Here is a 24,538-nt window from a genome sequence, read left to right on the forward strand (position 1 = left end):
AGTGTTCTATTATTTTGCTGGATGAGGTTGAAGAGGCTACTCCATGTTCCCATATAATTGTTGACATTTATTGAAATTTTCAATTTCCTTGTTTACATTTTTCCCAACACGAACATTCTGTCCGACTGTCCGGAACATACCGGGGTCCAAATTTAAATTCGGACAGTTTTGCGTGGCATTGTATTGTTTTCTCAGAAACAGCAGCAGAAGTGCCAAATATGCCGCGTTTTTGTCCAAAAACGGAAACCACCGAAGATAGGGGTTTCATTATTCCATTTCTTAAAGTTTCAATTTCAACTTGAACTGGAATTTTAAACAAGGCGTTGCCCTTTTGCCACCTGATACATGGACGTAGAAGGACTAGTCAAAGGTGTCATAAGGAAGATAGATAATAGATTCTGAATCAGTCGCCAAGCTTGCTTACTCCAAACTCTTCATTTTAAATAATTGCCATTGCTTAACTACAGTTTTCAGCAAAACAAGGTTCATCGCTATTAATCGGCCCATATTAACTAAAACGTATTCCAACCTGTGATAATCTTACAATATGGAAGAGAAAAGAACTCCTAGTGCTAACAATGGCCTCCTACATAATATTCCTGAGGTGATAGACCCAGGTATTACCATTCCTATTTACGACGACGACGAATTAGACACACAACAAACTCAAAAATTGGGCTCATATCGAGCTCGTGCAGGTAAGTTCTCCAACACATTAAGTAATTTATTGCCCTCCATTAGTGCTAAGTTGCATCATTCCAAGAAAAATGGAACAGTACATGGTAAAAATGGGGAATTTTCACCAACAAACAGCAGTTCCGGGTCCACGGTAGATTTGAAAGCTCAACAAGTAAGTCCTTTGAAACCAATGAAAAATTTCACTGCCACTACTACTGGAAACTTATCAGATTTGACGCCTCCACAAGAAAATGGGAAGTTAGTTCATTTTCCCGATACAACTAATTACATGTTGAACCCACCCAGGTCTTCTAATGATTCATTTCAATTTAATAGGTCCAGAAACAATACCGTTTCATCTCAAATTACATCATTATCATCATTACAACCAAATACACAAACAAATGCAAATAATTTATGGACTTCTGTTTCCAATCCTCCAGAGGCCATGCAGCAACAACAAATGCTTCAACAATTTAATAGTAATAACAATCCAAATATTTTGGGCATGTCGAACCTGAATACAATTACCCCCGTGCCTAGTTATTATGAGCCATCCCTATCACAACAAAAATCAGAAACATTGAATAATACTTTAACCGTCCCATCTTCCAATGTTTGGGGTAATAATAGACAAAGATCACATTCAAATACATCCAGTTTATACGTGGACGCACAATTTTACGATCAAGAAGCAAGATCCAGAGCAACTTCCAGTTATACTATTTCACAACAACCATTAAGTCAAGAATTTCCTTCCGTGGGCGATGAAGTTGACCCAAGAGCCATTAATTGGGTCTCAATGGAGACTACCGTGCCAACCATAAATCAAATAAATAACCTATTGCCAACTAATACAATCACGATTTCCAACGTTTTCCCACTGCAACAACAACAACCACAATTAAATAACACTATCAATTTAACAAGTACCTCATTGGCTACATTATGCTCCAAATATGGTGAGGTTATCTCATCACGAACTTTTAAAGGATTGAATATTGCTCTTGTAGAATTTGCAAACGTGGAAAGTGCAATGCGTGCTAAGCAAGATTTGCAAGGTAAAGACGTTTCGGTCATTGGAACCCCAAGTAACGTTTCATTTGCTAAGATATTACCCATGCATCATTTTAACCAGCAGCAACAGCAATTACAACAATCAAGAACGGCCGATCAATCACAACAACCCCAACCTTTATTACAAGAACAATTATACAATGGGTCCGTCACGTTCCAGCAACAAGGGAATGTATCTGTCCCTGTATTTAAACAATATTCTCAATACCAACAACCTTTTGTCAATGTATCTAATTCTACTGGGAACACTTATTCCTATCCAACTCATGCAACGTCGCATGGAGGAAGTTCATCTAATGGCGGAACTGCAACCACTGCAACAAATGAAAAGGAGCAATGTCCATTCCCATTACCACCTCCCAAATTATCCACTCAGAAATCAAAATTAGAGGATATTATTCATTCATTTGATACCAAGGCAGATAGACTCCAGCTTGAAGCATTAATTAATAATGGTATTAACTATAAGGGGACAAATGATACAATGAATTTTGGACCTTTACCAGAACCATTAACCTCTAAGGATTTTGATGCTCCCAAGTTAAGAGAATTAAGAAAAAATATTGATGCCAATACTGTCTCGGATTTAGAATTGGAACAATTAGCATTGTGTATGCTTGATGAATTACCTGAATTAAGTTCCGATTATCTTGGTAACACCATTGTTCAAAAATTATTTGAAAAATCCTCTGATATTGTGAAAGATATAATGTTAAGGAAAACAAGTAAATATCTAACATCAATGGGGGTTCATAAGAATGGTACATGGGCATGTCAGAAGATGATCACTATGGCAAAGACACCAAGACAAATTAAGTTAGTCTCGGAAGGTGTTAACGATTACTGCACGCCTTTGTTTAATGATCAATTTGGTAATTATGTCATTCAATGTGTTTTAAAATTTGGATTCCCCTGGAATGATTTTATATTTCAAAGTATCATTTCTAATTTCTGGATCGTTGTGCAAAATAGATACGGGGCACGTGCTGTAAGAGCCTGTCTTGAGGCACACGATATAGTGACCACCGAACAAACATTGGTCCTAAGTGCAATGATTGTTTGTTATTCAGAGTATTTGGCAAGTAATAATAATGGAACTTTATTATTGACGTGGTTCTTAGACACTTGTGTATTACCAAATAGACACTCCATTTTGGCTAAGCGTTTATTGCCCAATATAGTTGATCTTTGTCGTCATAGATTGGCTTCATTGACCGTTCTCAAGATTCTAAATTATAGAGGGGATGATGAGGCAAGAAAGATCTTATTTGAAGAAATATTTGGTAAACTGGATTCTAAGGAACCTCCAAAGGTTTTAACACAAATTCTTACAGATGCGAATTATGGTCCCACCTTTATTTATAAGATTCTTTCCATGCCATTACTAGAAGATGAAATCAGATCCCATGTGATAAAACAGGTAAGAAAAATCTTGATGGAACATGGTTTAAGCCAACAACAACATCGCAGATTAATGGAAGAAGTTGGATTGGCACCAACGAGTGCCTCAATGCAACAAGGTGGTGGTGGTAGTGGAAGTCATCGTAAAAGCAGTCTTTCCCATCTAGGCGTCTACAATCCGGCAGATGCGAACCCCAGTCATATGAGAGGGATGTCAGTGTCGAGTGTAAGGAGTAATGGTTCTAGGCACAACACTCAAGTTCCAATTCCCCAGGGAGCAATTCAACAACAGCAATCTCAACAACAGCCTGTTCCTATTCCAAGTATAGTCCAACAACCAATGAACAATGCATCAACTAATAGTATAAATGCTGGATATTACAATTACCCTGGAATGTTTCCTGGAAGCTTTGGTCCTCCTACAGGTATGAATGGTGCTTACCCGATGAACACGGACGATTTAAGTTCACAGTTCGATATGTTGGCATTAAACAATGGGACCCATTTATCGCTACCGCAACTAAGTGTCACAAACCAAAATAACAACACAACCAATCTTTTGAATAAGACTAACAGTGCGACGTACAGATCCTAATGGACCTCGACCATACTTTCTGCAAGGGTATCAATAGAAAAAGATTAATCTCTCATCTTCATATTCTACAAGTGACTTTGCCTCCTGCTGCGACGCCCTCCATCTTCGATACAGGCGATTATGTTTAATAATTAATAAGGATATACATTAGTGTGTCCTTAACGAACTGATATAATCTATAATTTATATATTTTAATAGAATTAATAGTTTCTATTGCAGTGGTGTCACAATCTCATGCAGACGTTGAAAGCGATACGATGATCTTGAAGGCGCTGCCCGCAAAAGGACAATTTCCTCTTTTCTTAAAACAATCAGTTTTACATTTATAGAATACGCTAGCAGTGGTAGTTTACAGCAGTTTAACGAACCCTGGTTATTGAAGATTCACTGAAAAGGAGGAGGCACCATATAAACTTTTCAGTTCTTTGGAAGGTTATCAAAATTTCGATTAAATTAGAAAGAAATCTTCGCGTAAAGGTAACTTTTAGATTTCCACCAGTAATTTACACCTTATCACAATAACTTGTGGCGGAGAAACTAAACTACTATTACCAACACTCATTTAAATCATATTCCCTATCAGAGACCCCATGCATACCAACAACGAAACAGGTGGTCGAAGGACCCACACAAGCATCAGAAATGTTCTTGAAAATGGAGAACCACAGCAATCTCAAACTCAGAGGAATACGGTTCAAGAACCCACTTCAATCCTTCGATTTGGCGATGCCAATGTTACTTCCTCAGAACCTATACGTTTATCCTCGATACAACTTCCATCCAATAATGACGCCTTACTTAGACGAATGGCAGTTGATTCAAGCAATCTAGAAGCTGGGCTTCCTGATTTATCTCCGGGAGATTTAATTAAATTAAGACTGTTTCAGGAATCCTTGCAACGGAAGACTGAGTTATTTTTGAATTCGATTGAATCAAGGAGAAATGCCATCTTCGAGGGGATTGAAGCTGATAACTTGAAATTGAAAAAACTACAATTAGCACAAACACCTCACACAGCCGCCTACCTAAACAGATTGCAGCGTGTTCGAATGAGAGCAATCGAGACTGAAACTATTGAATTACAACGACTACGAGTGAAAATCCTCACTGTTGTGGAAGAATACAAGACCGCCATGAATACTTACTGTTCTGCAATACATAAGGGGAAACCTGCCATTAATCCAACTGATTACTTCCAGGAATGGATAGAGTCGTTAGATCCTGAAAAGACGCCGGAGTTAACCGATGCTCTGAATGCATTAACATTGTCATCACGCCAATATTTAATTGCTTTGTTAGAACAACCGTCCAAGGATGATAAAAAACATCGATTAAGACATCAAAGAAGTGTTGTGAAAAGCTCCATCTTTCCTCTAAACCGATTACCATCAGAGATATTGCATTTAGTGCTTGATAAGTTGACTAATAGAAATGATATTGTGAGTCTTTTGACAGTTTGTAGACTTTGGGCCCTCATAATTGTGAAGATTTTATATTATAGACCTCATATCAATAAAAAACAGCAATTAGATCTGTTTATGAGGACAATGTATTTGGAACGATTTGAAACTGTATTTGACTACAGATCAATGATCAAGAGGCTAAATTTCTCATTTGTTGGTGATCACCTCTATGACGATCAATTATACCAGTTCGTTGGATGCCAAAATTTGGAAAGGCTAACCTTGGTATTTTGCAAAAATATAACTAGTGAATCAATATCAGCTGTGCTTAATGACTGTAAATTTCTTCAGAGTGTTGATATAACAGGTATAAAGAAAATTTCTGATGATATCTTTAACACGTTGGCTGAAAGTTGTCCAAGGTTACAAGGTTTTTATGTCCCCCAGGCAAAAGACGTTTCATTGTCTTGTTTAAGAAATTTTATTCTAAACACACCTATGTTAAAGAGAGTGAAAATAACTGCAAGTGCTAACATGAATGATGAATTGGTAGAATTAATGGCCGATAAATGTCCAATGCTAGTTGAGGTAGATATTACATCCAGTCCAAAGGTACATGATTCCAGTCTTCTAAAGTTATTTACTAAATTGGGGCAATTAAGAGAATTTCGTATTACACACAATTCCAATATAACTGATACATTTATACTGGAACTTGCTAAAGAAGTACAGCAATTACCGCCATTAAGACTAATCGATTTTTCAAGCTGTGAGAATATTACAGATAAGAGCATTGAAAAGATAGTACAAATGGCGCCAAAACTAAGAAATATTTTTCTTGGAAAGTGTAGTAGAATTACAGATGCATCGCTGGCATATTTGTCTAGGTTAGGAAAAAATTTACAGACTATTCATTTTGGTCATTGTTTCAATATAACGGACCAAGGGGTCAGAGTTTTAGTTCAGGCCTGTTCTAGAATTCAATATGTTGATTTTGCATGTTGCACTAACCTAACAAATCGTACTCTGTATGAATTATCTGACTTACCAAAACTGAAAAGAATTGGACTTGTAAAGTGTTCGCAAATGACGGATGAAGGTTTATTAAATATGATTTCGTTACGTGGAAGAAATGATAGCTTGGAAAGGGTGCATTTATCCTATTGTTCAAATTTAACCATTTATCCAATTTATGAGTTGCTGATGGCATGTCCTAGATTATCTCATTTGTCATTAACAGCTGTTCCCTCATTTCTCCGACCAGATATAACAGCATTCTGTAGGCCTGCACCAACGGAATTCAGCGAAAACCAACGCCAAATATTTTGTGTTTTCTCAGGACGAGGCGTTAATAGGCTTCGTCATTATTTAATGAGTTTAACAACCCCAACTAATGGGCCACAGATGGACATAAATGAGATTCTTACCAAGTATGTTGTCTCTAAAAATCTCGTTGGAAATCAGGAAAGTTTGGAAACTGCAATTTCAAGAATTACGACTGAACTAAATCAAGACTCGGCAGCTATATTAGCAGCAACAGGCTGGAACCAGATCAATGGCTTGAACAATGAATTCCCTTTTCAAAATATAGATTTTCAAAATTTGGACGATCTATTTACATGGTACAGAACCGAATTTCAAAATGTTGACCTAAGTCCTGAAGCAATTAATGATCTGCTTGCCAGAGTTGATAGGAAATATTGCGATGACCCCTTCTCCGACGATTATCTGGAGAGGGATGCTGTTTTAGTTCCTGGCGCATCAAATGATGTAAATAGTGAAATGTGTTACATTGTTAGAAAATTCCACGAATTAGACGATCGAGTCGACGATTTTGAAGTAAATGTTGCTAGTTTGGCAAGAGTACAGTTTCAATTCACTGGTTTCTTACTTCATGAGATGGCACAAATTTTTACCCATATAGTAGATTTGAACAGGATGATATGTCGAGTTCAAAACAATGTTATACAAACGGGTAATGTAAGTGATATGCAAGGACTATTTGCATGGAGATTAGTTTCCGTGGAAAGATTTGTGAAGTTATTGCAAAAATATAAAGTGTCCACAGTTGTCTTAAGACTTTATTTGAAAGACAGCATTACTTTATTAACCAGACAAAGGGAATTACTTATTGCACATCAAAGACATAACTGGAACGGCAACACAGATGACACAGAACCCGATGATGACGCTTTTTGGCAGCAGATAGGTGAAAGGGTACCATTGTCACAGGAACAAATGCGAATTATTCAATTTGGGTTGAGGAATCCCGTCAATATGGACGGTAATACAGTACAGGAAGGTGGTGAGCTCGAAGATCATTCCGCAACCCCAAACGATGATGTCTTAGAGGAGACCTAGGAAGTATGTTTCTGGGTATTTTATATAAAGATCTCAATTCCTTAACTTCATCACATAACATTTGCATCTAAGGAGTATATCATATAAAGTTAGTTTATAGTCGTAAAATTATGAATCATTACTTTGAAAGTAAAATAATATTAAATGTCCATTGTATTGTGCAATTATACATAGTTTTATATATCTATTGTAAGGTCTTAGATAAAGTCTGTAACAACTCATCATTATCTTCATTGTCTTCCAATGATTCAACGAGATTCTTGATAACATCGAACTTATTTCTCGCTAGTACCAATTTCTTTTTCATATCGCTAGCAAATTCTCTTTTCAGAAGATCTTTTTTATAATGAATCCATTCAGGGAAAGTCATATTCAATTCCGTATCAGGCATTTGGTTAATGAAAAATGCTAAATCACCATCGTCATCGTTTAACAATGAAGCGTCATTATGATTTATATAATTCAACAAGCCATGAAAGTACTTCTTGACAACGCTGGTCCCTTCATCAATCTTTGCCAAACTCTTTGAAAACTCTGGATCGGTCTTTCTTAATGGGATGCTACCATAAATGTTTGCACTAAGAGGAGATCCGGCTGCACCTATTTCAGCACCCAAAAAGCTAGTCAAAGAATCCATTCTTTCAGGTGTCTTGATATTTAAAGTCTTGCTTGAAATTAGTTTATTAATGTGATTAGAAATGCCTAAGACGTCGCCTGGCATTATTGATCCCCGGTGAGTGTGCTTGTTGTAAATTTGGGAGCGAGGGGTGGGAAGACGATGGCACTTCTGTTTTTACCGTTATGGAACTTTCGTTGTTTTGAGATGGTTTATTGACTTTCACCTCTGGTGGGAAAGTTGATAATAACGTCGTTAAGGCAGATGGGGGTTTAGGACTTTTTTTGGGACTAGCAACAGGAGTAGATAAGGTAGATGAAGAAGTTGAATTAGAAGTACTCTCATTTCCCTTAGCTTGTGTATTGGATTCAATGTCCTCGTATTTTATTATCTCTTCGATGCTGTCGTTGTGAGCAATTGGGTCCTGCTTCAGAACTGAAGGAGTATTTGAAATACCAAGGTTTTCGATCTCAAAATCTTCAATATTACTATTTTTGCTGGACTCTTCGTCAGAGGCTCCCATAATATTATCTATTAAATTTGGATTTGAATGTTCCACTGAACGATCTGCAGCATGGCTTAAAGAAGTAGAAGACGATTCATAAGACGAAGATGATGATGTCTCTAATGTTGTCTGGCTATGACGGCTCCTGGATGAAGAAGATGGGACAAATGAATCATCAGTTTCGCTATTACTTTCATAATGTAATTTTGGTGTAACATGCCTATTAGTCTCCATTACCGCTGGTGAAATCAATGAATCGGAAGAGGAAAGCAATGAGGTTATGGGGTGTACAGAAGAGTTATTAGCAAGTTCAGTTTGTTCTAATTCATGAGTCTCGTGGGTATAATGTTTTGGGTCGTGGTTTGTTTTTTCATGAGCTATTTCATCCTCGGTTATTTGACCATGTGAGGATGGAGATACTTTTATTTGTACATTGTCAATGTTATCAATTTTAAGGATTGGTGAGGTAAGTTTTAATGGTGACTGTGAGTCTCTTGATGGAAGTATCGAGGAAGTCGGTAAAGGAATATCAAATGTACTATGGCCTTGATTACTGAAGCTAATGTCGTCATTAGTACTATCGTCAAGAATCGGATTTTTCCTCTGTCCATTTTCTCTTTGTCTAATAGCATGATCTTCAAAATTAATTTTCAATACCTTGTCAGTTTTTGAGTTTCTTGTAGTATTTATGCTTGAAGATTCCTCATTTTCGGACAATGATACTACCTTAGTTGAGACTTTTCCTAACTTTCTCTTTTTTCTTATTGGTGATGGTGTTCTTGAAGGGAGCCTTTCTAGTTTTGTTTCTTCAGGTTCAATCGGTGCGATTGATCGAAGAGTACTTTTAGGAGAAGTAGACTGTTCTTTTTCATTCTCATTTGGTATCAATTCAACTGATTCCAAGGGTTTACTGGTTTCTTGAAAGAAATGGCAAGTTTTTCCTTTAAATTTGCAAATTTTATAATGCTCTTGAGAAGGAGATGAGAAGGATTCATCATATACAACCACACTCTGACAATATATACATATAAATGTCTCATTATGCATCTTCTTTTCCTCTGGTATATCTTCCAATATTTTGAAGCCAGAGAGAGAGGTATCGTATGGAACCAAGCCGGAAGATATCATATCTTCTTTGGACCATTTAATCTTAGAGAAATTGACGCTTAACAATAAAGAAGACCTCCATTTCAACATTTCTACACTAAACGGATCATTCAAAAATGTATCTCCTTTGGGAATCCAGCCAGCGGAGTCATCTATAAGACTCTTATCCTGATAATGTTGTATTAATCTTAATCGTATATGAGCATTCAAGCACCTGTTTCCGGTTTGATGTAAGTGCCTTTCTAATACGTTGATCAAAGTTTGAAAACGGTTCTTTTTGGAAGATCTACATTTAGAGAAATCAAACGACACAGAATGACAAAATATACAGCCAACAGCATCTTTCCTAATTTGATTTGTTTCAGTATCTTTAAACGGATGGAAAAAGAATCCTAATTGAGCCATGGATTGGTATGGTATGACTTGGTAACGCCATTTAAATTTTCTATTGTTTATTATTGTAGTTTCCCTGAAAGATTGCTGACGAGACTGTGGGTTATAAAGGGGTGAATCCTCGGGTATATTCAATTTGGTGGCCATTTCAGGTATTTCGATCGACTTATTGGTGTTGTTCCTCTTTAAGATGAGGTTGAAACGTGCGTTTATCATTTGTTGACATTTATAAATTATCCAATGCCATGAAAATTTCAAGGAACATAAGAAAAAGGACAACCAAATTCCACTAAAGAGAAACCTAGCAAAAAACTCGAAAGAGGACACAGCTTGGAGCTATGGTGATGGTACGGATAAATAAGAAGCACACTAGTGTACTGTTGGCGTTGTTGGCGATCATTGCCATTTTTTGGGTGACGTTCGGCATAGATCATGCTAATACTGATGATAGCTACGGTCTCAACACCCTAAAAGAGACCATCAGTTCAAGCTTAGGTGGAGGTAATACAGGTACAGAGACTAAGAGTAAAGACCCAGCATGGGAGGCAAAGCAAGCTAAGATATTAGAACAAACGATAATGCCATCGATGACTGATGCAAAAGCTAAAAAGGAATTGGGAAGAGCTTCCTGGAAATATTTCCACACTTTATTGGCAAGATTCCCTGAAAACCCTAATGAGGAGGAACGCCAAAAACTGAAGACGTTTGTTCAATTGTATGCGGAATTGTATCCCTGTGGAGAGTGTTCGTACCATTTTGTGAAGCTAATAGAGAAGTACCCAGTGCAAACTTCTAGCAGAGAAGCAGCCGCTATGTGGGGTTGTAGCGTTCATAATATGGTCAATACAGTTTTGAAGAAAAAGCAATATGATTGTACGAAGATTCTTGAGGATTATGATTGTGGATGTGGTCCTGATACCAAACCAAAGACATAGTATTATTAAAGGAAGGAACATAAATAGAGAATAAAAGCATTTTTTCATTAATATTAATATAAAACATACTTACTTACATTATAGCACAGCAACCTGCAGAATCCGCCGTGTATGTTCCGCTTCTCTGTATGGATCTATTCAAATTTGTTCTGAAATGGTTTGAATTAGGTTGAGGGTACCCCCATATTTCAGGCAGGGCGTAATCCTTTACAGTTTGGGTATAATTTATTATTGTGAGGCATGCATTAGAAGCGGTTATTCTTTCTCGACTAAGTTCCTGTTTCAAGTTATTGTTAAGCTCATTAATCCTTTTCAACTTCAAACTTTTTATCTTAATCGAGAGTTGTTGTTGCTGTGGTGTTTTTATCTGTTGTGACATCGTGTTCGATGGTGATTTTTGGGGAAACTGTTGTATTGTGTTCCATTCATTAGGGATGGAGAATATATACTTTACAACACAATGGAAGTACAACAATGGAATTATTACCGTAAATGGAATTTTCCGTGTTAAAATTTACATCAAATTTTTCCCGATTATATCTGAAACAAGGAAACATTAACATCATGAGAACGCACAAGTCCACTTTGGGTCCTGTAAGTACTTGCGTAACCTTCACTAATTATGTTATTCTATAGTTGAACGCTCACTTTGTCGATTGAGCTTAATTTTAATTTTTTTCTAAATTCAAGAATTAGTTAGGTTTATTTCAAATCAAATGGGTGTAATTAGAATAATTGTTAAAATTTAAAATCTTAGATTAATACCTATCAACTTTTTTACACAGTTAAATTACTCTTGGATATATTGTAAGGTATGGGATAGTATTAGTAGTATGGTTGGCATATTTTTTTTTCACGATACAACAATTTTCCATTGTTACATCTAGAGAATGCTTTATTACCTCAAATAACACTCATTAACTAGCAAACAATTGGAAAGAAAATTCAAATATTTGCTAAGCTACATAGATTGGACTTCAACTCTATCGAAATTGACCCAGAGATAAAATCTTCTGGTTGCCAAATGGGTATCTGACACATAATCATCACTACGAACGAAATATTTACAACCCCGAAAAGGGGTTTTGTCGAAAAAGAAGAAACTGACAAACAAATTATTAAACGATTCATTGAATGCTTCAACTTGGAGAAAGAAAGGACAACTATAAGATTCCTACACGAGAATAAAATCTGGAGGAGGAAGATAAAGGTATAAATCAACACACTAACCCGACCGAAGCCACAAAACCAACAATGTCGAAACAGTTTGTACGTTCCGCAAAGAATATGGTCAAAGGGTATTCCACCACGCAAGTTCTCGTAAGGGATGCGACCTCAAATGATGCCAGTAATCCTAGTTTTGAACTTCTTTATGAGTTAGCACAGAGATCTTTTGACTCCGTTGATTTTTTTGAGATTATGGATATGTTAGATAAGAGACTAAATGATAAGGGGAAATATTGGAGACATGTCGCAAAATCTCTAACTGTCTTGGATTATTTGGTTAGATTTGGTAGTGAGAACTGTGTTCTTTGGTGCAAAGAAAATCTTTACATTATCAAGACTTTAAGAGAATTTAGACATGAAGATGACGGTGGAGCTGACCAAGGTCAAATAATTCGTGTTAAGGCTAAAGAATTGACTTCGTTGTTATTAGATGAAGAAAGATTGAAAGAAGAAAGAACTATCAATTTGAAGAACCGTCGTGACGGTGACATGAAGGGCAGAAGAAGGAGAAGAGGCACCAGAAATGGACGTGGAAATGATGAAGATCAAGATGAATTACAAAGAGCTTTAGAAGAAAGTAGACTAACTGCTGAAGAAGACGAACGCCGCAGAAGACAAATGGCTCAATACGATGATCAAGATCCAGATCTGCAGACCGCTTTACAATTAAGTAAGGAAGAGGAGGAGTTAAAGAAATTACAAGAGATGCAAAGATTACAACAACAACAAGGTCAAATGAACCAACCGCAAGGATATTTTGATATATTTGGTAATCCAATCTCTCCAGATGAATATTTGCAATTTCAACAACAGCAAGATGCATTTGCCCAACAGCAATTACTGCAACAACAACAATTAGAACAACAAAGACAAGCAGAACAACAATATCTCGCCATGCAACAACAGCAACAGCAACAACAACAGGCTGCTCTGGCAGCCCAACAAACTGCTTTGGCTAATCAGAATGCTTATTACCAACAACCATTGCAAACGGGCTCGAATAATCCATTTGCTATGAACAATTTCAATAACAAACCAGCCGTAGAATCTACTCAAGCATACACGGCAAGTGCCCCACAACTAAACCAACAACCTGCACAACAACAACCTCAGCAACAACCATTGAAACAAACAAGGACAGGGAATCAATCAATTACAGATAAATACAGTCAATTGAATACGCTATTGGCTACGGGGACAGGTATTGATACTTTTGGTAACACGGGTGAACAACGTATTCCAGCGCAACATACTCAAACGGGGACGTTTATTAACTCACAAGGGACAGGTTATAGACAAGTTACTAATGATCCAAAGAATAACCCATTCTTAAACAGTCAATACACTGGTTTACCAAGTACAAATATTGTTTCTACCCAAACTGGGTATGGCTTTGGGAATGCTCCCTCCCAACAGCAACAGCAACAGCAGCAACAGCAACAACGACCAGACCAGGGTTTTAGCTTGATCGATTTGTAATCCCACCCATTCGTAGTCATATATTTATCTACATATATATCTTGTAATTGAGTCATTAATAAACAGTATTTTTAAGTCATGTTCATATTTAACGTCAACACTAATCTCGCTCCGAAGGAATTTTTATTCCAAAGGACAAGTGGTATAAAACAGCGAGAACTACACAGATAAAGGGAAACCGACATACAGCCTAAGTTTGTAACTTTATAAACGGAAGAGTAATTGAAGAAGAACAGAAATGAAATGGATTACGATCTTACTACTACCCTTTTTATGGTCGAAGGTTGTTCTTGCGGAAGACGATAAAGATACAGATCCATGGGCTCTCATACAATCTAAATTGGACCAATTACCTCCAAAGGTTGATGCATTCCATACCAATATAACGAAAAACACACATCAAGATATAAATTTTTATGTTCCGATAGATTATTCTGAAATAGAACAAGAACGACTATTCCAACAATTTTGGGATGAGAAAATCACAATGGATCAACGAGCCGTATATGACCAACTGATAGAGAGTAGTGACGTTTACAACAACCCTAATGCGACGTTTCTTTTATCACAACTGCATTTGTATGGGTTATACAACTTCCCCACAAATGCTACGTTAGCATTCCAATACCTTACGAAATTTAATGAACAGACTCAATTCTCAAATCATACTGCATTATTTGAATTAGCCGTGATGCATTCCACCGGATTATTTGGAGCCATCCCACAGGATTCCTCCAAGGCATTATTACATTATCAAAAGAGTGCGAATCTAGGAAATCTAATGGCTCAACAGGTATTAGCATATAAACAATACATGGGGTTGAATGTTCCACGAGATTTCAATAAGGCATTGTTGTTGTATAGTGAATTATCTCATAAATTGCGTCGCGATTTGAACGAGCCATATAATGAGTTACATTGGCAAATTTCATTCCCAGTGATCGAATCATACCAAATAAGGCTATCTGATTTTGATCACGGGTTATTAGGTGATGGCCTAAACTCCATGGGAAGTTCTTTGAGTAGAAAGAAAGCTATGAGACCAGATATTACTTCATCAGTGTTAACTCAAATGAATGGAGGTGGTCAAATTATTCTACAATTTGGCATGGCTGGTGATACTGCAGCATTTTCCCTCGGTGACGATCTTGATGAAGATGAGCAACAAGGAGATGGATTATATGGAGGCATAGACGACGATAGATTAGTGGATTTGTTTTACAAAGCCTGGGATTTATACCGGGGAACATATACACAACTAAGAAATGTTACAAGAACGAGAGAGCTATTGGAAAAAACAGTGAGAGAGTACGAGAGAGATGTCGATGAGATGGATAACTTGCAAAGGTTTTTCTATTCCAAATCTTTAGATTTGTTGGGCCATATCTTTATGATGGGTGAAACTTTACCTGGAGGAAATCCAGATATTAATACAGCCATAATTTATTTGGAAAGGGCTATAAAAGTTATTGAAGAATCTACCGTAGTGAAGAGTAGAGCAAATATTGATTTAGCTTTGATTTCACATTATGCTGAAAGAAATGCGACAAAGGCCCTTGGATTTTACAAAAAAATGATCGATACAAGATACAATGATGGTGTTATTGAATACCAATTATCTCAATTAGCTGCAGCTAACCCAAATATGAATCTAGGTGATCCATTTACTTTAATGCAAACTGCGTATTCTAAAAGGTATCCACCTGCTATTTATGAATATGCACAAATGACAGAACAAGGTGTCAATTCCAAATATAACGTCGAGGAAAGTACTTATCTCTATAAGACCTTTGTCGAAAAAATGGAACCAATAATGGCACCTCATCTGCGTAACGCATTTAGCGAGTTATTATTAGGAAACGTTGACGTGGCCTTATGGGAATATACAAAGGCTGCTGAACAAGGTTTTGAAAGTGCTCAAGTGTCTGCAGCATTCTTATTGTATCAAAAGACATTGAAGTTTTCTGAGACGCCAATGACAACTCCCGAGAGAAAGGCTATGGAAATCACTTATTATTCTAGAGCATTCAAACAAAATAATGTAGATGCTGGGGTCATTGCAGGAGATGCATACTATGATGTAGGTGCTTATGAGAAGGCTATTGGTATTTATGAAAGTGCGGCCCTAAAGTACTCACCTCAGGCAATTTGGAATCTTGGATACATGTATGAATATGGACTTGGTGTTCAAAAGGATTATCATCTGGCGAAAAGATACTACGATCAAGTTAGTGAAGTGGATCAAAAATTATTTATCGCTGCCAAATTAAGTTTGTTCAAGTTACGACTAAAAGGAATTCTTGATGGAACCAGATATGGTAAATTAAGCCAATGGGTCCCCTGGAACTATGGTATTCCACAGGGAATCGATCTATCCATATTACATTGGTACAGAAAATTATCCATTTTTGTTCAGAATATAATTCAATTTCGGTCAATTAATAAGAAAATCTGGCCAATAAGTCTGACAAATAATCATACTAGAGCTCCACATAAAATAACGGTACAGAGAATGTCTGCTGGATTCCGTATAGATGGTCCAAATTCTGATTTGTTCGAAGCCTTTGGATTGACCACTGAAGACCTGCTAACCATAGGATTTATACTGATGATGTTACTAATTAGCGTTGTTCTCCGAACAGTAGCTGCGCGTAGAGGGTGGAATATTATGATTAATGGGGTACCTGTTGCAGGAGGAGAACAAGGACAGAACGAGGGCGATGTGCAAGGAGATGGGCAGCAAGGTCCAGCTGCTCCTGAAGGGTTTTTCGGTGGGAATTTTGATGTCCAAATATTCGCCATATAACAACAAGAAAAAAATGAATTTATATGCATTAGTTAGTTTAGGTAAATAAATTAGAGCATTGTCATGAACCTTTCTAGGAAATCATTGTTTTACTTTTTTTTGAAACAGAGGGTATCAAGTTGCTGACTCGTATAGAAATTATGACTTGCATTCTTTGAGTGTTTTACCATACATACTGCCCTTCTATTGGGAAAGGAACCGACTGTAAAAAAAACCGTACTTGTTACATAAAAGGATGTGCACTCACTGCGAGAGCAAGGGAGTGCGATAATCCAATTCCAAAATTTTTGGATTTTCCAGTTGGGAAATCCCTTCGAGAATGCCACGCGTTTTCATACGCGATGTTCTGGGCAGTATTTAATGGCATTTCAGACACGAACAGGAAAACACTCCCCAAAAGGGATGGCCAAGATCTGTCCTCAGAAAGCCCCGTGGAAGAAAAACGGTATAATTGAAGACCAAGGTTTAAATTACAATAATATTGCCAAGAAAAACAATTGTCACCTCAAAAGATCTACATCCGACTTTAATGGGCCCATTTTTGCACGTAACCATAGGTCAGCGGTTTCACACACACACTCTCTCTCTCCCTTCCCCTTCAATTTTTATGGACCTGCACTATATATATTAAGTGCCTGTTTCTCAGGTTTCCCTAATCTTGGTGTGTGTTCATAATTGCATTAATTCAAATTGATGCATTCACATGTGAATAAAAGAAAATATTAACACTCAAAATGATTGGTTTTTCCTTTAATTTTAAGCATGTATTGCTCATGACTCTTCTTTCAGAAGCAGTGCATGCACAAATTGATATTACAAGAGACGTGACATATACCGATTTAACAATTGCAGACACAATAGTTGTCCAAGCAGGGGCTGGTGTCACCTATTTGGGAGGCGAGAGTGATATTACCATGGAGCCTAGTGCATATATAGTCAATACTGGTGTCTTTTGTGCCGGTATGATTAGTTCAGTGGATATTTTGGGAGGTGATCTTTACAACGGTGGACAAATGTTTATTACCAGTAACACAGATGCGGTACCACGTGACCTCGTTTTGGAGAAGCTTATAAACTCTGATTACATGAGTTTTGCCTTATCAGCTAATTCGTCTTTGGCAGTAAATGGTCCCTCACAAAATGGAGGTCTTGTCGAAATTGATGCAAGTAGACTTACCTTGACCGCTTCCAACTTTGTCAACGGTGGGGTTATCACATTAGACCCAATCACTGTCGACATATCAATGAACATAACTGGTAAAGGTTGTATTTATGTTAATGCATCCAAACCATCTGTTTCCGTTGATCTTTCCAAAGGTTTTGATCAAACTTTGTATTTCGCCAATGCAAGCCCACTTATGTTATTTTACGGCTCACAAGCTTCAACAAATATTCCGATTATAAGAGGTTTAAGTTCTTCCGCTCCAACAGTTGTTAATGTTGGTCCAATAACTGACGATTCTGCCCTTTCATCCACTGATGTTGAATATGATTCAACGGGAGGTATACTGAATATTACAAACACAGCAGGAACCTACTTGCTTGATATTGGAACCGGATATGATGCCTCTTTAATGTTTATGGCATTCTGTACTTCTTCAGATTTTGGTGCAAGGGTATGTGTATATTTGAATTCAGCTCCTACACAAGCACTACCTTCTAGTTGTGAAGTAGCGGTTGCACCTCATCAAGACCGGGATGCCATTTGTCCACCTGCTCCACCTCCATTGCCCCCAGCAACTACATTAATTGCACCATACGATTCTAGTAACGTCACCAGAGTTATCGAATATTATACCACTGTAGATTCAGGTAGCTTACCCATTACGACAAAGACAACAACATATGGTATCCCCAGTTTTACGGAACCCATGGATTACAACACGACAATGACAAACTCTGATGTTTTGATTGTAGAAGATGTGATATATGGAGCCACAACAGGAACAATTTCAGGAATGCCCGAGCTAACCACTCTTTCCTTTATTGATACCACTACAAAGACGTATACATACACACTCACACATTCATCCACATTTACTATCCCACCTCCTTACACAACGACATTTACTAGCGATAATATGACTGTTTCAGGAGTGGTTTCTTACTATTCCACGGATTCAGACAGTCAACCAGCTACGGGGACTACCACCTTGATAGATACAGTGACGTCCTACGTGACGGTTACAATGACAGAATACGAGGGTGGGACAATCGACTTAACAAGTTATCATTATACTACAGGTACTTGGGAAAGTACGGTCACATTTTCCAGTGATGTGGAGACGTACGTGATTAGAATGTCCTCTACGTCGTTATTGTCTCCGCAACCTACAAGCCAGGGATAGTTAATTTACGTTTATACTGTTAGTTTATTTTTCTAGTTTTTAATATCATTTAATTTATCGATTCACTTCTTTGTATGCATCGAGAGTGACAGTCAACCCTGGGTTGGTTGCACATGCCTGCAGAGGCTGAATGACTAGGCAAAAGAGGGGCCCTCTAACCTTAATGGTATTAGTCTACTTATAAATTACGTATTGATATAAAAGAGGAGAGGAGAGAAAATGCGTTCTGTGTCGCGCGAAGAAACACCGCACAAGCAAAATCCATTGAAAAACGAACAAACGATAGACAGAAAATGCTATATAATGAGGGTCTTCAGTCCCATTTGTTCCTGACATTGTCCCCCCCATCCAAAGAATCAATATACCACTACCAATATTAAGAAATGATAGGAAGAAATTTACCAGATGCTAGCAATCTAAGTGGAGACACCAAAAATAATAATCACCAAAGACCAAAATTTCCCTGTGGTACGATAGCAACCAAAGTGTTCATTTGTGTCTTAGTGCTGTGTGCCATATTTATGTGGTCCAGTTATTCTAACATGGGAACAAGGCTTCGGGAACTCGAATCTCATCTGCAATGGGTGGAGACGACTAAAACTGTTACTATCACGAGGTGGGCCACGGATACAGGTGGTTCCATAAGAGATTTTCATATACAGTCCGGAACAGAGTGGGAAACAGTCACCAAGACAATAACCAGGTTTTCTGCCCATCCTACAGGTGTTTGAATCAAGGGGCGTATTATTCCGGGGGGAGGGGAGACAAAGATGTCTGGCCAGAAATTAATGGCAATATCTTAGTCTGTAAACGTGTATAACTTTAAGCAATATTTTTACTTTAATTTTATGATAATTTGACCCAGAGAGTTTGTTTCTTTACTCTTCATTTAATTGTTATACTACTTCTTTTGTTGACCGGGTAAGGGCCGCGATTGGGATTTTTTTCCAACAGCTCAGGACACCGTTTATTGTTTTGCCCACTCAAGATGGTTAACGGTAGATTAGAACAGTTCTGACAGCAAGAACACGCAAAGGGAACCAATCGAGCAAGCAAACATGGTAGCTATAGCGAACGCACACAACGATCTGATTCATGATGCAGTCCTGGACTACTACGGCAAGAGACTGGCCACCTGCTCGTCAGACAAGACAATCAAGATCTTCGAAGTCGAGGGCGAGACTCACAAGGAGGTAGCCACTCTGGAAGGTCATGACGGTCCAGTTTGGAGAGTCGACTGGGCACATCCAAAATTCGGTACCATCTTGGCCTCATGTTCGTACGACGGGAAAGTTCTCATTTGGAAGGAGGAAAACGGTAGATGGTCTCAAATTGCATGTCATGCGGTCCATTCTGCATCCGTCAATTCAGTTCAATGGGCTCCACACGAATACGGGGCCCTATTATTGGCTGCTTCCTCGGATGGGAAAGTCTCCGTGGTGGAATTTAAAGAAAATGGTACTTTGACCCCCATTATTATTGATGCTCATAACATTGGTGTCAATTCAGCTTCATGGGCTCCTGCCACACTACAAGAAAATAAACCAACAAAGTCCCCTGAAGAATCACGTAGATTTGTTACTGGGGGTGCTGATAATTTAGTTAAAATTTGGAAATATAATAATGAAAGCCAAACTTATCTACTAGAAGATACTCTACAAGGTCATTCGGATTGGGTGAGGGATGTCGCATGGTCTCCAAGCGTTCTATTACGTTCCTACATTGCTAGTGTTTCTCAAGATAAGACTTGTATCATTTGGACTCAGGAAAATAATGATAGTTCTTGGAAGAAGACTGAATTACAGAAGGAAAGATTCCCAGATGTCTTATGGAGAGCAAGTTGGTCATTATCTGGTAATATCTTGGCTCTTTCAGGTGGTGACAATAAAGTGACACTTTGGAAGGAAAATCTAGAAGGTAATTGGGAACCTGCAGGAGAAGTTGAACAATGAGCAATGTGCCAGAGTAATGAACGAATAATTAACTAGGAAGCCATGTGTAAACTTAAATCTGTCTTATATACATGGTAATATAAAATTTAACAACTTTTGAATAATTAAAAAATGACATTATATTTATGTGTTTGTAGATTATAATTCTTCAACAATGGCAGCAATTAACGTTTCCACATCAGCGGATGCAATCTTACCATTTTCAAGAACTTCCTTATGAGATGCAATTCCAGCTTCTAAAGCTGTTGGATTTTCGTCTAGCGCACTTGCAGGTGGGTCCACAACGCAACAATTTGTCACTAAACTTAAGGCAAGAACTTTCCAACCGCAATGTCTAGCAACAATAACCTCTGGTACTGTACTCATTCCAACAGTATCACCACCCAAGTTTCGAATCATTCTAGACTCAGCTCTGGTTTCAAAAGTGGGACCAGAGGCAAATGTGTAAACACCTTCGAAAAGACTTCTTCTTTGATCCATCCCAAGTTCCTTAAATTTTTTAAACATCAATTTTCTCAGTTGTAGGTCGTATGCATCGCTCAGAGGTAAGAACCTTGGACCTTCTTCATCGAAATTGGGCCCTTTCAAAGGATGTAAACCGGCTAGCCCTGGTAAATTAATATGATCATTGATACACATTAAATCGCAAGCCTTAAATTTCGGGTTTAACCCACCTGCAGCATTAGTAACAATCAACTGTTCAATCTGGTTATTAGTCATATTATGTAATGCTCTAATGGGAAAAACCGTCTCCAGCACGGAATTACCCTCGTATGTATGTAATCTACCATTCATAAGCACCACAGGAGATCCTTTCATCTTCCCGAAGACTAGCGTACCAGAGTGACCTGGCACTGTACTCCTTTTAAATCCAGGAATATCAGAGTACGGAATAATTAATGGTGGAGGGTTTATGGTGGATAATTTAGTAGAAATCCCACCCAGTCCGGATCCACATATGATCAATGTCCGGGGATACTCGAAAGAATCCGAGAAATTGGCTTTGTGCTTAGCAACAACAGTGGTTAAATAGTCTGAAGCTTGTTGGATTAGAGTTCTCTGTTGATCAATATCAAAAGTAGCAGCCATTGTGTCAATTTATATGGTTTTCGCCCTTTAGATCTGGTACTGCCGTATTCGAGAAATCCTTTAAAGCTGTTCGTTCTTCCGTGATGATCCTTTAATATTTTGGTGAAACGCTCGCAAACGAGAATGAAAACAAAAACAAAAACAAAAACAATACAGAAAACTTAGTTGTTGCATTTTCGTAGAACTTATATTTCCCTTTACTCAAAATTGGTCCAGATTGTGACATAAGCTATTACGGGGGTCCCATATTCATATATTGTCAGAAGTTTTGGCCAGAAACTGTTCTAAGAGTTTAAATCGAAATTCCAAGACAGATCCACAAAAGATAAAGCAATAGATTATAATATGGATAATCATATGACACAACCGTTTCAAATAGCCAATGATGAAAATGTTGGAGCGGTAAACAAAGTTAAACCTTCCCAACGAGGTCGAGCTGCATTAACAGATGTTACCAGCAATATCAATAATAGGAGATTTGATGACCAAACTACCAAGAAGAACAGTAATTATACTACTTTAGCATCGAGATACATCGATAAATATCAAACTGAACAAGAACTACGAACATCGATAGCATCAAAGGACTCTCAACCTCTACCAAAAAATAATTATATACGAGACGAGGAGGTAGCTGATATTGACGTGGACGAGCCAGAGCTCCACCAAGACGTAGAGTCGGATGACTTTGAGGAAGATACTGAAAAGGAAGTGATTCCATTGTTACCTATATATGATGACGCTTCAAATTATGAATTAAAAAATGCATACACACTTTATGACTCCACAGCATTGGATCTCTCGGATGACGATACATACGATATTATGATGGTATCTGAGGATTCTAAACATATTTTTAAATACATGAGAAAGTTAGAACTACAATTTAGTCCCAACCCAAATTATATGGAATTACAACCCCATTTGAAGTGGTCGTTCAGAGCAACTTTACTTGATTGGCTTGTCAAAGTTCATTTAAGATTTCAATTATTGCCCGAAACGTTGTATTTAACTGTGAATTTAATTGATCGATTCCTATCTTTGAAAGTGGTAACTTTGAATAAATTTCAATTGGTCGGTGCCACAGCTTTGTTCATTGCAGCAAAATATGAAGAAATAAATTGCCCCACTTTAAATGACATTATTTATGTCCTTGATGGTCTATATGAGAAGCAGGAAATTCTAGATGCTGAACGATTCATGATTAATTCATTAGAATATGAGATTGGATGGCCGGGACCGATGTCCTTTTTAAGAAGAATCAGTAAAGCAGATGATTATGAATACAATATTAGAACCCTAGCAAAATATTTATTGGAAATAACAATAATGGACCTTAGTTTAGCAGGTGCCCCCGCCAGTTGGCTTGCCACTGGTGCATACTATCTGAGTAAAATTATATTAGGTGACAATTCTTGGTCACCCAAGCATGTCTATTATTCGGAATTTACAAAGGATCAATTAATACCGTTAGTTAGTGTAATAATTGATAATTGTAAAGATCCTATGACAACTCATGAGGCTATCTGTGAGAAGTATTCGAGTCGTCGTTATCAAAGATCGGCTACTTTAGTATTCAAATGGATAAGTGCAGCACAAGAGAAAATTAATGTTTAATCAAAAGTAAGATCTACCATGATAATCATTATTAAAATAGTCAATAGACTACATAATCATTTAAATATTCGATTAATCTCCACATATAAAAATTTAACATAGCAATAAAAAAATAATTCACATCATATTTTCAAGGGATAATTCAGTATTTCGTTAAAGAACTTGTTTTTTCTTCTGTCTTGCACTTTCCACTAAACTGTCCCAACGTTCTTTCAACTTAGAGATTTGATTAGTCAACTTCTTATTCTCTTTAAGTGCGTTTTCTAAATTAGAGTCGTATTCTGTAAATTTCTTTTGCTCATAAAACCCCAATTCCTTTCTGAAAATATCAAAATTCTGTTCCACAGCAAACGTAATAGTCTGTAAAAACTCTTCTTTATCCCCCTTTTGGAAAACTTGTACGTTATCACTAACCAAATTTAATAAGTTTGTTTGCAATTTATCTGTAATGGATCTCAAAATTGGATCGTTATACGGATTGATCCTTTCTAAATTAGTATTAGTATTAACAGTACTATCCCAGGTCTTGGAAAATCCAAGAACATTCATTGAGGGATTAATTGCCAGTGAACTCAACATTGTAGGATTTTTCACAGTGCCCACTTTAGAATCCGGTCTCTGCTTGGAAACCAAATCTTCCAATTCAAAGATCGTCTTTGATATATCCTTTCGAAGCATTAATATGGCATCTGTAACATCATTTTCCACATCTTCGCTCTTCAACATCTTAAGGAGACAATTAGTCTTTGATAGTGCATTCTTATACTTGTTGATTGAAACATTCAAGTTCCCATTCCTTGTCTCCAGTTCCGCTTGACTTATAAGATCATATACCTAAACACGTTTGTTAGTAACAAATTCTGTACGATAGTTGGAGCAACCTAATAAATTCTCGAATCATACCTCTTTCAATGAGGACATTACCTGGTTTACAAACGTTTTTGTTCA

The 24,538-nt window shown here is 37.4% G+C and overlaps 12 protein-coding genes across 12 annotated transcripts; 8 read left to right on the forward strand and 4 right to left on the reverse strand.

The window, feature by feature from the left end:
* Positions 1–547: 547 nt before the first annotated feature.
* On the forward strand, positions 548–3,751 carry JSN1 (Jsn1p; the record flags this gene model as incomplete). The annotated part of the gene is made up of 1 exon (XM_003677674.1): positions 548–3,751. The coding sequence occupies one exon, from the start codon at positions 548–550 to the stop codon at positions 3,749–3,751; it is 3,204 nt and encodes a 1,067-aa protein (XP_003677722.1).
* Positions 3,752–4,342: 591 nt separating this feature from the next.
* Positions 4,343–7,516, forward strand: GRR1 (SCF ubiquitin ligase complex subunit GRR1; the record flags this gene model as incomplete). The annotated part of the gene is made up of 1 exon (XM_003677675.1): positions 4,343–7,516. One exon carries the CDS (start codon positions 4,343–4,345, stop codon positions 7,514–7,516), a length of 3,174 nt encoding a protein of 1,057 aa, XP_003677723.1.
* A 692-nt stretch (positions 7,517–8,208) lies between these two features.
* On the reverse strand, positions 8,209–10,353 carry BIR1 (survivin; the record flags this gene model as incomplete). The annotated part of the gene is made up of 1 exon (XM_003677676.1): positions 8,209–10,353. The coding sequence occupies one exon, from the start codon at positions 10,351–10,353 to the stop codon at positions 8,209–8,211; it is 2,145 nt and encodes a 714-aa protein (XP_003677724.1).
* A 122-nt stretch (positions 10,354–10,475) lies between these two features.
* On the forward strand, positions 10,476–11,072 carry NCAS0H00650 (uncharacterized protein; the record flags this gene model as incomplete). The annotated part of the gene is made up of 1 exon (XM_003677677.1): positions 10,476–11,072. One exon carries the CDS (start codon positions 10,476–10,478, stop codon positions 11,070–11,072), a length of 597 nt encoding a protein of 198 aa, XP_003677725.1.
* Positions 11,073–11,145: 73 nt separating this feature from the next.
* Positions 11,146–11,451, reverse strand: STE18 (Ste18p; the record flags this gene model as incomplete). Its single annotated transcript, XM_003677678.1, has 1 exon — positions 11,146–11,451. One exon carries the CDS (start codon positions 11,449–11,451, stop codon positions 11,146–11,148), a length of 306 nt encoding a protein of 101 aa, XP_003677726.1.
* An 875-nt stretch (positions 11,452–12,326) lies between these two features.
* ENT2 (epsin) lies at positions 12,327–13,778 on the forward strand (the record flags this gene model as incomplete). Its single annotated transcript, XM_003677679.1, has 1 exon — positions 12,327–13,778. The coding sequence occupies one exon, from the start codon at positions 12,327–12,329 to the stop codon at positions 13,776–13,778; it is 1,452 nt and encodes a 483-aa protein (XP_003677727.1).
* Positions 13,779–14,016: 238 nt separating this feature from the next.
* On the forward strand, positions 14,017–16,584 carry HRD3 (ubiquitin ligase complex subunit HRD3; the record flags this gene model as incomplete). The annotated part of the gene is made up of 1 exon (XM_003677680.1): positions 14,017–16,584. One exon carries the CDS (start codon positions 14,017–14,019, stop codon positions 16,582–16,584), a length of 2,568 nt encoding a protein of 855 aa, XP_003677728.1.
* Positions 16,585–17,318: 734 nt separating this feature from the next.
* NCAS0H00690 (uncharacterized protein) lies at positions 17,319–18,932 on the forward strand (the record flags this gene model as incomplete). Its single annotated transcript, XM_003677681.1, has 1 exon — positions 17,319–18,932. The coding sequence occupies one exon, from the start codon at positions 17,319–17,321 to the stop codon at positions 18,930–18,932; it is 1,614 nt and encodes a 537-aa protein (XP_003677729.1).
* Positions 18,933–19,990: 1,058 nt separating this feature from the next.
* Positions 19,991–20,884, forward strand: SEC13 (GTPase-activating protein SEC13; the record flags this gene model as incomplete). The annotated part of the gene is made up of 1 exon (XM_003677682.1): positions 19,991–20,884. One exon carries the CDS (start codon positions 19,991–19,993, stop codon positions 20,882–20,884), a length of 894 nt encoding a protein of 297 aa, XP_003677730.1.
* A 138-nt stretch (positions 20,885–21,022) lies between these two features.
* On the reverse strand, positions 21,023–21,973 carry PNP1 (purine-nucleoside phosphorylase; the record flags this gene model as incomplete). The annotated part of the gene is made up of 1 exon (XM_003677683.1): positions 21,023–21,973. One exon carries the CDS (start codon positions 21,971–21,973, stop codon positions 21,023–21,025), a length of 951 nt encoding a protein of 316 aa, XP_003677731.1.
* Positions 21,974–22,318: 345 nt separating this feature from the next.
* CLB4 (B-type cyclin CLB4) lies at positions 22,319–23,590 on the forward strand (the record flags this gene model as incomplete). The annotated part of the gene is made up of 1 exon (XM_003677684.1): positions 22,319–23,590. One exon carries the CDS (start codon positions 22,319–22,321, stop codon positions 23,588–23,590), a length of 1,272 nt encoding a protein of 423 aa, XP_003677732.1.
* Positions 23,591–23,743: 153 nt separating this feature from the next.
* ATG38 (Atg38p) lies at positions 23,744–24,511 on the reverse strand (the record flags this gene model as incomplete). Its single annotated transcript, XM_003677685.1, has 2 exons — positions 23,744–24,424; positions 24,494–24,511. The coding sequence occupies 2 exons, from the start codon at positions 24,509–24,511 to the stop codon at positions 23,744–23,746; spliced, it is 699 nt and encodes a 232-aa protein (XP_003677733.1).
* Between the last annotated feature and the right edge of the window lie 27 nt (positions 24,512–24,538).

Source organism: Naumovozyma castellii, chromosome 8, assembly GCF_000237345.1.
Source record: "Naumovozyma castellii chromosome 8, complete genome".
NCBI lineage: Eukaryota > Fungi > Ascomycota > Saccharomycetes > Saccharomycetales > Saccharomycetaceae > Naumovozyma > Naumovozyma castellii.